Source organism: Polyodon spathula, chromosome 24 (assembly GCF_017654505.1).
Source record: "Polyodon spathula isolate WHYD16114869_AA chromosome 24, ASM1765450v1, whole genome shotgun sequence".
NCBI classification, from domain to species: Eukaryota; Metazoa; Chordata; class Actinopteri; order Acipenseriformes; family Polyodontidae; genus Polyodon; species Polyodon spathula.
This window is the reverse complement of record NC_054557.1, coordinates 24,326,126-24,341,342: the sequence shown is the minus strand read 5'-3', so window position 1 is coordinate 24,341,342 and position 15,217 is coordinate 24,326,126. Positions and strand designations below refer to the sequence as shown.

The 15,217-nt window shown below is 42.0% G+C and overlaps 1 protein-coding gene and 1 pseudogene across 1 annotated transcript in view; both read right to left on the bottom strand.

Moving 5' to 3' along the window:
- LOC121298974 (death domain-associated protein 6-like) overlaps window positions 1–895 on the bottom strand; it is a 37,390-nt gene extending 36,495 nt beyond the window's left edge. The window contains exon 1 of the mRNA XM_041226380.1: window positions 751–895. Coding sequence (XP_041082314.1) covers window positions 751–895 — 145 coding nt within the window. The remainder of the gene's footprint in view (window positions 1–750) is intronic.
- Window positions 896–4,182: 3,287 nt separating this feature from the next.
- LOC121298973 overlaps window positions 4,183–15,217 on the bottom strand; it is a 74,760-nt pseudogene continuing 63,725 nt past the window's right edge.

Here is a 15,217-nt window from a genome sequence, read left to right as displayed (position 1 = left end):
ACAAGGGTGTGCTGTTACAAGCAAAGGAAATTATTTAACACAAACCACAGTGTTCAACGAAACTATATAAACACCACCAATTTACATATTTAAAAAGTAGTATTATTACATCTACACTGTGCAAATGACGCGTTTTTATATGTAACCTTCGTTTGTTTACAGTATAACGATTAGTTTATTTTTTTTTTTATTTTTTTAAATATAAATGTAAACTTGTAACGAATTCAACACGTCACCCCAAAATAACGGCACATAACTTACTATAAACTACATATCTAGGACAATACTAAAAGATCAACTTAAATTCAATGACACGTTTCGACTCGAAATGAACTGATGAAGCCTTCAAAAAGACTTCGAAACGTTTTCACCGAATCATCTCGCACTATTTACAGCAGATTTACATGTCGCTACCTATTTAAATACTGAGACTTGTAATGGAATTAATGAGAGTGGCCTGTCGCCGTTGAGTTTACCAGTCGATACAGCAGGAGGTATTTCTCAAATTGGAAAAAAGACAACTGAAAAAAGCAGCTGCATCATCTCCATGCACAGTTCACAACACGAGTATGAAGAAATGTGTGTCAACACGAACATGTTTCGTCCAAAAACATTCAGTAATAATACAACAGTGGGTACATATTATCCTCTTGTGCGGACCTGCAGTATGGTATTGATAATACTAAACATGTAAAAGACTGCGACATTTACATTTGTTTTGTCCCTAAAACAGACTATTAACTTACCCACTCTTTAAACCACCGCTCTGCCTGTGTTTTCTCTCGCTCACTTTCAGACCGCTGTAAGCTGCTTTCTGATTGGAAGTGTCGCAGCAAAACCGTCTTTCATTCGCTGGCTGCACAAAGGTGTAATGGCGAAACACATTTGCGTACATCGTCAAGGCCAAGTCAACATCCGTGGCGTATAGACATATGGCGGCGCTCATTCCCTTCCTCAAAAATGTGATTTCGTGCCGTACAGATGCAAAACACTAGCAGACTTGCCAACTCTCCCGTTTTTTGGACACCCCGGATAACTCTCGCGACATATTTTAATCCGTATTTTGCTCAAAACAACTGCCAAACCATTTATGTCAGCAAACCTTTAATTTCAAAGGCATGCACTGTCTGTGGTAGAGTTGGTTGGGGACTGTTGGGGAGGAACAAAGAACAGTAGCCAAAATAAGAAAGAAATTGCTAGATCTAGCGAACAGAACAAAATTAAAAGAAGGAGAAAGAAGGGAGATGAAAACGCTTTAAGATTGATTCAGGAAAATTTGACAGGCAGTACTTTGAAGTTCTGTACATACATAAGGAAAGCCCTTCTTTTGCAAATGTAAAGAAAGTGTACTGATTTATGTTTACTTTTCTTTCTACGCAGCTGAAAGGGGCTTTTGGACAAAACGTATAGCCAGCGAAGCACACTCGCTACCTTTGCGCTTTCACTAGTCTTTAGGGGTATGCCTGATAATCAAGCTGCGTTTAGCCTGATTATTTAAACTTGCAGGGCAGGTAATAACATGAAGGTGGCTCCTGCAACAAAGCATTGTAATTGCTGTGGTGAACTGTAGCCGAGACTAATTAGGAAAGTACTTTTTGTTTCCGTGATTTGGGGGTGGCGGGTTTCTTTTTAGATTTTATGTAGTGAGAATTGCACACATTTAATTATGTATGTATGTATTGTTGTTGTTATTATTATTATTCATATAATAATTGGTGCACGTCATTGACGCCAGTTTAAAGAAATGCCATCTCCCCAATAATGCTATTATCTTAAATGAATAAATCGGGACTTTTGGTAGGGGAAGGTTGCCTAAAACAGGATACTCAGGGAAAGCGGGACACCTATGTTTTCACCCCTGCAAACTGCATTCATTTGCTGGCAGTGAGTGGAAATGATAGTCACCCCACTAGACCATTCCCTCGTGGTGGTCTGCTTCTGAAACACGTTGTGTGTAAACGAGGTGAGCTCGTTTGATTTTTGCAGGGTTTACTATGAAAAGATGGGTCTGCAAGTGTAGTGTCTGTGGCTATAACTAGCGAGTGCATATGATACAAACAAGTTAATAAATAGCGCTAGGGTGTTGTTTGGGCTTAGGTTCACACAGTTAGTATGGACTACGACGGAACAGGTAAAACGGGATATAGTTCCCTTTCAATTCGAAGACGACCACCACTTACATTAGGTATGGGATATTCCTGCCCTTCGGGTAGGTATTGCTGAGCTCTCTATACCAGAGCTGCCGAAAGGCCCCTACCTGTGATGACGGACTCGGTCCCGCCTACCGAGGGAATAAAACTGTCATTTGCAGGAAGAGTCTTCTCTCAAGACGGTAAGGTAAGACCTCTGTGTTTAGCTGAGTGTGGATAAGGAAAGAGCTTCTCGAGTCGAATTGAGTCTTGTTGTGTTTCCCTTACATTCGTGCTAAAAGCCGGCTTGCTGCTTTCCTGGAATCAACGACTTGAGACAGAGTTGTTTCTGTCTTTCAGTGGCCACCTCACTTGTGTGATAGGCCACTCTTTTTTATCTGTCTGTCATATGTGAGCGACTACCTGTGCAGTCATCCGCCAATTATTGTCTTTTCTTCTTGAGAGTACACGTGTTCTCCTCAGGGCTAGGCCTTGCCGTATCCCCGCTGTCGAGTAGACTCTGCCGGCCACACAGGCTCGCCACCTCGGTGAGTCAGGCCTTGTAAACAGTGTACTCTTTCTCCCTGTACCTACACTACACATGTCCACCTCGGGGATAGGCATCACCGTGTCCCCGCTGTAAAGTTGACCTTCCAGCCATGTTCTCCTCCACGAGGCTAGGCCTTGCCCTATCCCCGCTGTCGAGTAGACCCTGCCAGCCGCACAGGCCCGCCACCTCGATGAGTCGGGCCTTACAAACAGTATACTCTCTCTTTCATGTGAGCGCACGTGTGCTTAGTATAAGTGACACACGGTGCCCAGCGCCTCAGTAGTAGTGCGCAACAACGCTGCACGATACGCGGTGCACTTAGTGCCCTTAGTACTCTGTGTGCGGTGCTCGGTTCGCACAATGCTGATACCTCTGCCACTCTAGTGCGATTACGAATGGTACGCAGTTCATGTAGCATACAGTACCTGATACACATGGAGCTTGGGACGCAGAGTGCAAACAGTGCATGTGGTGCACGTTGCGCTAGTTGCGTAGGCACTAGTCAACCTACACACAGTGCTACGCATTACCCAGTGTAATGGTACTCGGCACAAGGTGTGCAAGGTTAATACCCTTGCTACACCAGTGCAACACCAGTGGTTGTACACACTACACTGACGCTTCCAGTGTTCAACACAGTGTAAGCAGTGCCCCAGTACTGATGCGCAAGGCCAGGCCTATGTCGGGGTTTCATCCCTGCACAGCCAGCAACGCTAGCATCCCGCAGGAGGACAGGCACACCCTCTGCATGCGCTGCTTGGGCGTACAACATGCCACCATGGCCCTCGAGAGGGACGGGGCATGTAGTGTCTGCGAGGCCCTTCAGCCCCGACTGAAGGAGGCCCGGCTAGAGAGAGCCAAAAGGGTGAGCTCTGCGTCCTCTACGGCCGGATCGCCCCAGATGACCTGTCTCAGGGACCCCTGTCGGGTTTCCCAATGCACAGGCCACCCACAGTTGCTCCCCATCTCCACAGGTGAGATGGGTGAAGCGCTCCAAGCAGGCAAGAGACATTATGGACCTCAAGGCCCAGATGACCCAGGTCCTGGAGCTCTTGGCTAGACAGGCGGCACAGGCCCCTGTCCAGGTCCCGCAACCCCAATCGCCATACCCTCCCTCTCCTATGGGAGTGTAGAAAGGGTGGGAAGGGTCATCTCAGCTGGCACAGGTGGACATGCTGTCCGTAAGGTGACGGGGCTTCTTTCTCGAAATGCAAGTGGGTGAGACCCTTGCCAAGGAAGAGCCTCATTCTGAGAGTGTCTCGGAACCCAGTACCACCCTGCTGTCCAGCTCCATTTCAGTACTCGTGGGACGTGCTGCAGCTTTCCTGCAAGTCCCCTGGACACAGAGGCTGAACCACACCGGTCCGTCTTCCGGACGCAGGCGCTGGCTCTCCGCCCTCAGAGTTTCCCGGCTTTTCCAGATTATTTGGAGGAGGTACACTCCTCCTGTGACCACCCTGCCTCGGGACCCAGTATGCTAAAGCAGGCCACACACTCGTCTCCTTAGAAGGCGCAGATAAGCTTGGCCTGGTGGGATAACTGCTGGCCGACTCCACCATCGCGGACACCAGCATTCCCCCCAGTAGACTCCACCATCACGGCCCTGGTTAAGGCCCTGCCGGGGGGTGTGGTGGTCTCATTAAAGCCTTGATGTGCCCGAACCCCAATGCAGGGTGACAGAGACATATTTAAAGTGAGCATACACAGCAAAAGCGCAGGAAACTCGCTTGGCTAATACAGCGTGTGCTTACTGCGTATTTGAATGGTGTACTGTGCAAGGCTCCGCTGGGTGACCTAAGGCATCGCCTTCAGGGCACACCAGCAGGTAACCGAGCCTGGCCGGCAGGCAGATGGAATGCAGGTCGTGGTCAGTCCACAAACCAGCATCAGTGGAGACATTTTCAGGGGCAGAGCCATAAATACTCGTTCCAATCTGCCAGCCCCATCCTCGGCAGCCCGAGCAGGGCTCCTGAAGGCTGGCGGCCTCAGACCCCCTTTTAGGCACAACAGCTGCTGTACTGGCGCTCTTGCACCTCAGACTCCTGGGTGTTCGCCACCATGCAAAACGGCTATGCGCTTCAGTTTCATTTGGGATCTCCTCCCTTTCCAGGTGTCACAAATACTTTCACGCCAGACCCTCTGCAAGCCTTGGTACTTCAGAAAGAGTGGCTGCCTTGCTGTGCAAGCGAGCCATTCGTCTCGTAGACCCCATCTCCCACAGAGAGGGGTACTACTCCATGTACTTTCTGGTACCCAAGAAAGACGGCTGCTTTCGCTCCATCCAGGACCTGAGGCTCTCAATGGGTTCTTAAAAGAAAAGAGATTCCGATTGCTGACACACTGTCACATCCTCCAGTTCGTCCAGCCGGGCTACTGGTTCACCACCGTGGACTTAAGGGACGCATACTTTCATGTTCCCATTTGTTCAGAGCGCAGAAAGTACCTGTGCTTTTCCTTTTAGGGAAGCACGTACAAGTTTGCTGTGCTGCCATTCAGATTTTCCCTAGCTCCGTGTATGTTCTCAAAGTGCGTCGATGCTATCCTGGCTCTCCTGCGGCTGCAGGGGATCAGAGTATTAAACTGTCTTGACGGCTGGTTGATCTGTTCCCCGTCACGAGAGGGAGCACTGGCCAACATGGCTGTTGTGACGAAGCATCTGGTTGGGCTGGGCCTTACCATAACCGATACAAAGAGTCGCAGCTATCTCGACCATTCAGCTGGGTCTACTTCGCATGTGCCCGGAACCAGGCAGGTTCCAGTTATGGGTCTGGCCCATGAAAGGGGCCACTGGTTAGCTCTAGGGCTATCAGACACAGTTGTGGAAGTTCTCACCGCTAACCTCTAGGTTAGGCTGTGTTGTGTGTCGCTCATGTGCTGCCGTTCCATCTCCCTTGCAACAGCTTTGGGATACATTATACCATACCAATGTAAGTGGTGGTCGTCTTCGAATTGAAAGGGAATGTTAGGTTACTTACCATAACCCTGGTTCCCTAAAAGAGAAGACGACAACGACCACCACCCGCGAGGTTGCTTCGGTCGCCTTCACGGGTTTGATGGAAAAAGAGCAGGATCTTCCTGCAAATGACAATTTTATTCCCTCAGTAGGCGGGACCGAGTGAGTCATCACAGGAAAAGGCCTTTTGGTAGCTCTGGTATAGAGAGCTCAGCAATACCTACCCAAAGGGCAGGAATATCCCATACCAATGTAAGCGGTGGTCGCTTTCTCTTTCAGGGAACTAGGGTTACGGTAAGTAACCTAACGATATACGGTGTTACCCACAGTGCTGCAGCAATAGCCGATGCAACAGGACAGGGGCCCACGTGCTCACAGGGCCCTGGAGAGGTTCGAAAGTTTTGATAAACAGATTTGAAAGTGGTAATATCCTCCACATTTATATGTGCAGATGTTACACATTTGTATCATTGTAGCTGCTGATGCGTGTGCCGGTATGGACAGTGACAACGACCAATTCACTTTGAACTGTGTAGACTAAGCCCAATGACCTTAAGCCATCAGCATACTTTTGTTTTCATTTTATAAATTATTTTTTTCCTGTAGCTATAACTACAAATAAAGGTTATGCATTGTCATTAACATGTATGTATCCCATTTTACCTCAATGGCGTATTTCATTTTAAGATTTACACCCTCTTAAGATTTATCCCTTTTTACCAAACTTTCCCCTATATGATTGTATTTAATAAATATATTTTCACCCACATACCTTTGGGCCACGCGTCATTAAATAAATGTTGTTTTGTAATTGTTTAAACCGTGTGTGTGTGTCTATATATCTATATATATATATGATATATAGATTATCTATTATATATATCTATCTATATATATATATATATATATATATATATATATATATATATATATATATATATATATATATATATATATATATATATATATATATATATATATGTGACACACACACACACACGGGGGGGGGGGGGGGGGGGGGTTATAAATAAAGACAAGTTCATATTGTCATCAATGTTTTACATGAGAAATTCGTTCAATAAAGTGTACAGTTCCGCAGCGATCTAGTATGAGCGCCATGGTATGTTCTATAACACAGGATCTGCGATAAAAATTTCTACTTGTGGTTTCTGGTGAAAATCTGCGATGTCGCAGCCATGTGAAAGTTTTATGTTTTATTTGCGAGATGCTTGCGATTTCGAAGCGTTGCAAATCGCTTTTGTGAAACAAACCCCTGGTCGTGTTCTTATAGCGCAGATCTGCACAGATGCGCATTCCCCGAGGGCTACTGCGTGACGTCCCTAACTCCACCCACTGAAAGTTGTGCAGATCGTGCACAGCCCAGCGCAGCTCTGAAACGTTGCTGAGGGAGGCTGGCTGCGCATTGCCTACAAAGGTACCACGAAATGTACCTGTCAGGACAACTGAGGAAGTCAGCACCTCCGGTCACTTATTTTAAGTAACAAAAACGCTTATTCTCTGCCAAACATGCACTACTTTAGATGTGTAATGCTAATGGCTGCAGTATACGATATTGACCTTAGGTTTATGGTTTTGGTGTTGGGAGAAGATTATTTATCTGACTTTGAGGGACATCCTACAGCCCATTGTGCTGTAGTTCTTCACCAGTCTCAACCAGCTCCATGTAGTTTTCGGCCTTGTGATTGCCCAGGAAGCCCCGAACCACTGCAACAAAGCTGTTCCAAGCCGCTTTCTCCTTACTAGTGATCTTCTTGGGGAATTCATTGCACTCCAGGATCTTTTATCTGTGGTCCGACGAAGACACCGGCTTTGACCTTTGCCTCAGATAGCTTAGGGAAGAAGTCTTGAAGGCTGCCGACTCCTTATCTAGAGCTCTGACAAATTGTTTCATAAGGCCCAATTTGATGTGCAGTGGTGGCATCAGCACCTTCCGGGGGTCCACCAGTGGCTCCCACTTGACGTTGTTCCTCCCCACAGAGAACTCGGTCCGCTGTGGCCAGTCCCGCCTGTGGTAGTGCGCCTTGGTGTCCCTGCTGTCCCAAAGGCAAAGATAGCAGGGAAACTTGGTAAAACCGCCTTGGAGACCCATCAGGAATGCCACCATTGCAGCCTCTTGATGCCATCTCAGAAAAATGCAGATATGTATCCACTTAGGCAGCTGGAACTAAACTGAACTGGTGGGCTTAAGGCCCCTGTATTTATACTACTATTTATATTACTGGAAAGTTCTAGAAGTTACTCCAAGTTTACTCAGCACTGAATCTATCTGGAATGTTCTGGAAAATAGGTAAATTTCAAAATATCACTGTCCTGGTCACAAAAGCAAAGTTTGTGGGGAATAATAGCCATTTTCTATACTTTTGAGGCATAAGCAATTAGGAAATAACACTTACTACCCAGGAACCAAAAAAAATAATAATAATTTGTTACACGGTGTAATCAATCAGAGTGCAGCATCCTGACAGGAACATTTAGTGGTACCTTTGTAAGGACAGCCGCGCTGGCTACGTCTGTGAAACAAAGCCTGACAACACAGAGTTCATGAGTGTCTGCCAATACTAATCCAAATAGGTACTGATTAGGTTATCGATGCCCTTTGCCAGTGGACGGGAAACGGTCACCTTATGCAAAGAAGCTGTACAATAGGAAATACGTTTACTTTAATTAACAGTATTGCGTCAGTGAAAATTTTATTTATAAACAAGTCAGACTTACTTCATTTTTCCCCGTATCAACTTACGGAAACAGAATACATAAGTGAAGTTAAGTATGGTGATTCGAAAGTCCCTAGTATTTGGGAAAAAACTTTTACAACTGTTAAACAAAAATTTTAAAAACCTTAAATTAGGTTTAAATCCACTTTAGCTGGGTTTTTGTATCGTCACAAAAAACAAAAGCAGAGCTTTTTTTCTGATATATATATATATATATATAGAGAGAGAGAGAGAGAGAGAGAGAGAGAGAGAGAGAGAGAGAGAGAGAGTCTTTTTATAAGATTCTAAAATGGAATTATTCTAAATTTAAACTGGGTATGCGTAGGCACTCCGTGGACGTTCAGATCATCTAATTTTTTAAAAAATGTACATCACTGGATGTGTGAAGCTACTTCGATGTAAACTGTTTTGAATCTAAGCTTTGCATCACACTGATCGAAAAGCTTTTGCTGAAAGAAATTTTTTTTTTTTGTTTGTGTGTCATTAAGGAGATCTGTTTGCCATGCATTATTCAAACACCTCTTTAAACACTTAAAACATGTTCTGTGTCCAGCAGGGTTGAGTACAACTGCATTCAAATCCAAATGCAAACATACAGACAGGTCGCCGCTGGTATTGTTCAAACAATAAGGCACAAAACCCAGTTCATAAGCAGGTGAGAACTAGACGTTTATACGGGGGATGATGTAAATCAAGGTCAGTACATTGGATTTAGAAACAAAAATGTTACATACCCCTAACCTTTCCTTCGTTGCGCAAAATTCAACAGGCAGCGAACATACTACTGCCTGCGCGCAGCCTGACTGAGTCAAGAGCTTCGTGACGTATTAAAAGTTTAGTTGTTTGTGACGCACGGAAGGAATGGCGGGCATCAACAAGATCGATTCATTTTAAAATATAATAAAATATAACAAATAAACTGAAATCTGCCGGTGAAATTATTCAACAATAAGGTCCTTGTTTCTTTTTTCAGGCTGAAAAAGTCCCTGGGTCGACACTGTCAATACCTTTTAGAATTTTGAATGCTTGAATTAGGTCGCCACGTAGTCTTCTTTGTTCAAGACTGAACAGATTCAATTCTTTTAGCCTGTCTGCATATGACATTCCTTTTAAGCCGGAATAATTCTGGTAGGTGACCAGAACTGAACACAATATTCAAGATGAGGTCTTACAAGTGCATACAGTTTTAACATTACTGTATATATATATATATATATATTATATATATATATATATTATACCTATATATTATTTTATAGATTATCATATATAACAGTACATGCGTGTGCGAACGCTATGGAGTCAATTACACGCTGCACATCATTTAACAGCAGTTTAGTGTAACCATTTTGAGCTTGTTTCAATACGTTATAATGATAGCGTGCACTGACTGAGTTCTTAGAATTAAGGGAATGTTGCATCATACTGCACCCGGACACAAATAACAAGAACACATGGATATTAATCTCTTTCACAGCGCTATGTGAAGATATTTCTTTCAGTAAAACAACTGTTTAGTATTTTAGAATACATTCTCTTAAACAACCCATCAGCAAGATGTCATTTAGATTCGTTTAAAACATGATGTGTGATACAGTGCTCCAGAAACTGCACTCAAACTCGGCCTTTCTTTCTTTCTATCTTACTTTTTTCAAATTTTATTTACAGTAACATTACCAACATATTTGAAGCCTAGTTACTTTTTTGAGGTGCTGGAAAAATACTGATATGCCGTGCAGGATTTACACTGATAAACGAGACTGCGTAAATGGACTGTACATTAACATAGTATATTAAACAGAAGAAAACTACATTGTACTTGACGGTAAGAGCAAACATTCCAAAAAACACGTAATTATCAGGTAAAGCCGTCACTGCCCCCTTAGACCCATGTTCTGACAAGGCTTTCCAGCACACACAAACAGCAGGTGGATTCACTTCAGACAACATGTGCAGGTCAGGTCTAAAACCAGAACAACCATTTTTGTTTTCATATAATTATATGTGAATTGGAAAAGCTAATTACTGGTTTGAATAGTAAGACATCTTTAGTGAGACAAGTTCTGTATAGTGTACTTTTTCCGAATATACAAATATTTATAGCTGTCATAACCGTTTGAGTTTTCCTTCTTTTTTATTTTGTTTTTGTTTATGAAGGACACAAAAACATGTGTTTGATAAGCTGGAAAAGAAATGTGATGAATGTGTGGCATAGTAATGTACTGAACCCCTAAGGGTACATGGTGTAAAAATTGAAATGGAAGGCTATTTTCTCCTGCACACGACGTACTGTAATATCTCATGCACTAGACTTACTATAATATCTCATGCACGAGACTTACTATAATATGTCATGCTCGTGAGAAGTCGTGTGCACGAGATAGTGGCCTCCCTTTTTAATTTTCACCAAGTCCCTTTAGGGGTTCCGTAGTAATGAGATCATTGAAAGGAGACAAATGAATATATTACACAAGCATTGTCCAGCCAATCAATCCATGAACTTTATAGATCCTTCTTATCTATTTATGACAGTGACTGTTCTGAACTTGTAAAGGAAATCTATAAGGCTGTTTCAGAGAACTTTTGAATCCTCAGCAATCCAGTGGTGACTGCCTATGTTGTCTGAAGTGAATCCACCTACTGTACTAGCAGAGTGTGCTGGAAAGCCTTGTCAGAAGATATCCATTATTTATTTCATTGGAAGGCTGATTTTAAAACATAATATTAATATTCAATGGACAGTAGATCCATCCATTTAGGTTGTAATCGTCTCGGTATATCTTAAAGGAATGTTTTAGTTTGCTATTTATTTTTTTTATTCGTGGTGCAACTGTTAAAAATTCCCTAGTAGGACCACATTTTACATACCTTATACACATATAGATAGAATTCTCATATATAAAACAATCTATTATTGTTAGTGTAGGAACAATTCAATAATTGATAATTTATTATTTATCTGGGTTGATTAGTTCTCTTACAATGTTTAAATTGACGTGATCTAAAGATTGAGGATTTAATGTGAAGACACATTCACGCACAGACACAAGGAATGGTTAATCAATAGTAGTATTTTAGTAAGTACACAAATAATAAACAGAAATCAGAAAAGTTCGAAAGTAAATCTTAGTCGAAGCAAAAAGACAATTCCAAAGCTCTCACTACAGTCATGCTTGACTAGCAGGCAATTGAAATATGACACCACCTGTCTCCTCATACATCAACAAGCAGGCTGTGATGTAGCTAGTCACTCGCTCACACACACAGCAACATCCAAGCACAGTACATCTCAGATAATGCAGACAATCTTAAGAATATATCACATTAAGCTTATTAAAAGGTATATAGATTAAGTATATGGCAAGTTTACTTTTAAAGAAATTAATCATATAACAGTATGAGGTAGGTTACTTCTAGTTACTTCATCAAGTTTCACTAAAATTTATTTCACACGCAAAGTGCGCAAACTAAATTTAACAGTTCAATTCTATGTGAATGTGTTACAATTAATTAATTTAGTTCCATGAAAGGAAAATGCAACTGGAATTATACTCAACGGTTCCTTGAAGCTTAGACTTTTGGTCTGCTGGTTTGGAAACTCAATCTGTTGAAGTGTCCAGTACAAAACTCCTCTCAGCAACAAAGCTTTCAATTCTTGATAGAATCAAAAAACAGCTGCAACAAGGTCTCCAGTCCTCGGTATAGGATCCACAACAGCGCCCGTCCGCACTGTGTTCTTCGCTGAATGTTTTAGTACGTAGGTAGCAGGGCACAGTTTCTTTTGGATACTGTGGTTTTAGGTGTATAGCAGACCCAGACTGGTTTGTCTGATAAAAGTTTCTGTTGGTTTCACGGCAGTCTTCTTGCAGGGGCTCAGTCTTGTTGCCTGTGGTCGTTGACCCGCTTGCAGCTTGCTTCCTCGTCTTGGGTCCATTCTCAGGCAGAGTCCTGTCTTGATTCAGTTTTTAGGCAGAGTCCCGGAGTTCTAGTTTTACTTAGCAGAGTGACAGCACCTTGTTTAGAATTTTATGTGGAGTGCAAAATGTTCAATTTCGCTTTGATTTTTATAGTCTTTTTTTCCTCTGTTGAGTTGCCACTTTCATGAGATCATTTGTGTATCTTGTGTGACAGGGAGCCCCGCCCCTAGGTATATTGTGAGCTATTTCTGTAATTTATTATTATTATTATTATTATTTATTATTATTATTATTATTATTATTGTTGTTGTATTTTTATACAGGCCGACCAAGCCGCCACCATTATTTGTCGTTATTGTTTTGTATTGATTTTAAAACCTTGTGAGGATGCGTGACTGATCAGCTACTGATTATTTAACTAGCTGACAGTCACGCATCCTTATTAATCTCGTGCAGACTAATTAATTAATAGTTAGTTAACCCCTCAGCCAGAATATAAAAGTCTGCAGCTGTGTGCGCTCACAGAGTGTGTCAGAGGAGAGACATAAGTCTGTGAAACGAGGAATATAATAATTGCTATATGTGCTGGCTAAAAAACAGCACCATACTTGTTTTGTTTCTGTTTATTATTTGCTTTGCCAACGCACCTTTTGTTTTGTTTAAACTCTTTTGTTTTGATTATAATTTAATAAAACACTGCGCGCCGTAGCGCTTCAGTTTGCCCCACCATTCCTTGTTGTTTTGAGTCTGTTTCTGGTCTGATGTCACCACTGTAAGCCATCCTGTTCACACATGCCTTTTTAACTCACGAATCTTCGAGCTTTGTCCTTTTGTTTGCTTCCTGTCGTCCAGAAGCTTGTTGTTGCAGCTGGGACTTGTTGACATCTGTACATTGTCTTCCTTGCACTAAACCGATTGTGTTTGCAGTTTTGCGGTCTCTTCACTGTCCTTTCAGCCTCACCCAGTACAGATGCCCCCTCCTAGCCCTGGTCATCTTCAGATCAGTATTCCTGTCAGGAACTAAGGGGCCCTTTTTCTTAAGACAGGGCAGTTTGCTTTTTTTCCTAAGACACAGCAGTTTCATTAATTAGTCCAGTTATATCATTAATATATGTTCATGTATTATCATATTCAGGGAATATTTCCTACATTAAGCTATTACATTTAACAGTTAGGGTAGCTGTCTGATTGATATGAAGTCAGCTTGACAGAAAACCCAGCTCATAGACAGGCTTTGGACCCAAACAGGGTTGTTATAGCGAGGGTGTACTGTATTTAGTATTTGACTTGTATGTTTAATATACGACACTTGCACATTTTAATATATAATGCGTGCACATTTGTTATTTTATTTTTGTTATTTTTCACCTCCCATAGTTTTCAATATTCAGCAGAGGGTATAAAGAAGTTTGAATCACTATCCAATATCATCCCTTACAAATTTTGTGCCAAAATGGTCTGATTTTAGTATACCATTTGTACCATTATACTATCCTATTTTGACACAAGTATACTTCCAGTATACAACTTTTTATATTCTTTTTGTAAATAATGCAACATAGTTCTCAAATATTGGACATTTCTTAGAATAATATCTTATATCTTACTTCTCTTTTGCATACCTGAATTGTCTCTTGCTAGATATGCACCTCCCAATTCTGACAACTTTTAGAAAACCAGAAGCAACATCTGCTCTAGGTCAAATAGCTATAATACTCTGCAGCTGCCCGTCTATGTGGATAACTATCGACAAACTAGTAGAAACTAATTGAAAAATATCTACAGGAAAATCTTGGCTATTATCTCGTGAGATAATCACTTCCCGTGAGAAATTGTAATGCGTGCAGTGCTAAAACAAAAGAAAATATGGCAGAAGCACAGAGATTTTGAGCTGCTTAAATTCTGCAAAGCAAAGTCGCATGTCTGGAATAATTTCCTAATAAAAAAAAAAAAATCTAAAAAGGATGGCTTATGTTGTTTATGCAAGGCTCTATTAAAATATGCTGGTGATGCCGTGGCAAATTTCACCCGTCTGCCAAGTCAGATTTCGCTTTGCAATTCAGAGCAAGCAGAGTAAAAACTTGTTTTTTCTTGGTATTTAATTGTAATGTTGATACTTTTCTTGCTTTTGTTATTTATCGTCCAACTTTACATTGATCTGTGCCTGATTTTAAATACATAACCTTTTCAGTTAAAAATGTGGTTAATCACAGAGGCAGGCACCTCTACAGTTTCCAAGAAAAAGGTTTCAGAGAGATGGCAGAAAAAGACACCATTTTATCTGCAGTCTACAAAAAGATGTTCAACCATTCTGAAGTATTTCATTGAGCTATGCTTAGTTTTGGAGAAATTGATTTTCAACAGACTACAGTGGGACCAAGAGAATAAATGTTAGAAAAGATACCTCGGGGTATACTGTATTGTGCAAAAAAATTAAAGTGTAAGTATTAATTAATAATTATTTTATAAAGGTTGCAAAATTACTTTGTGGATTCAAAAATGAATTTTTGAGCTGTAAATCTGCCTCCCGACCAGAAAGGGCACTGTGTAAGGTTGGTGGTATGCTTTACCATAGAGGTAGGTGGGAACCGGAAGTCAGCTGCTATGGAGGAAGTGATCAGCTGCGGGGCCTGCAGCGATTGGATACCACGTGGCACCAGGGAGGAGTTTGGTAGTACAAGGGGAACACAGTTATGTGAGTATGGCCCCTTACCCTGAAACATCTTGCTGAATGTTTAGTGAAAGAGGACTGAGAGCACAACCACCCAGAGCACTACTCACCCATTCACAGCGATGCACAACTCTGCACAGCACCACCAGGATACAAGTGCATTGAGCACTTTTCTGTGCACCCAAGGATTATAAAAAGAAGCCTTGTTGTTTGTTTTGGGACTGTAACCCACTGTCTACTCCCCGAATACCATAGTTGGTAG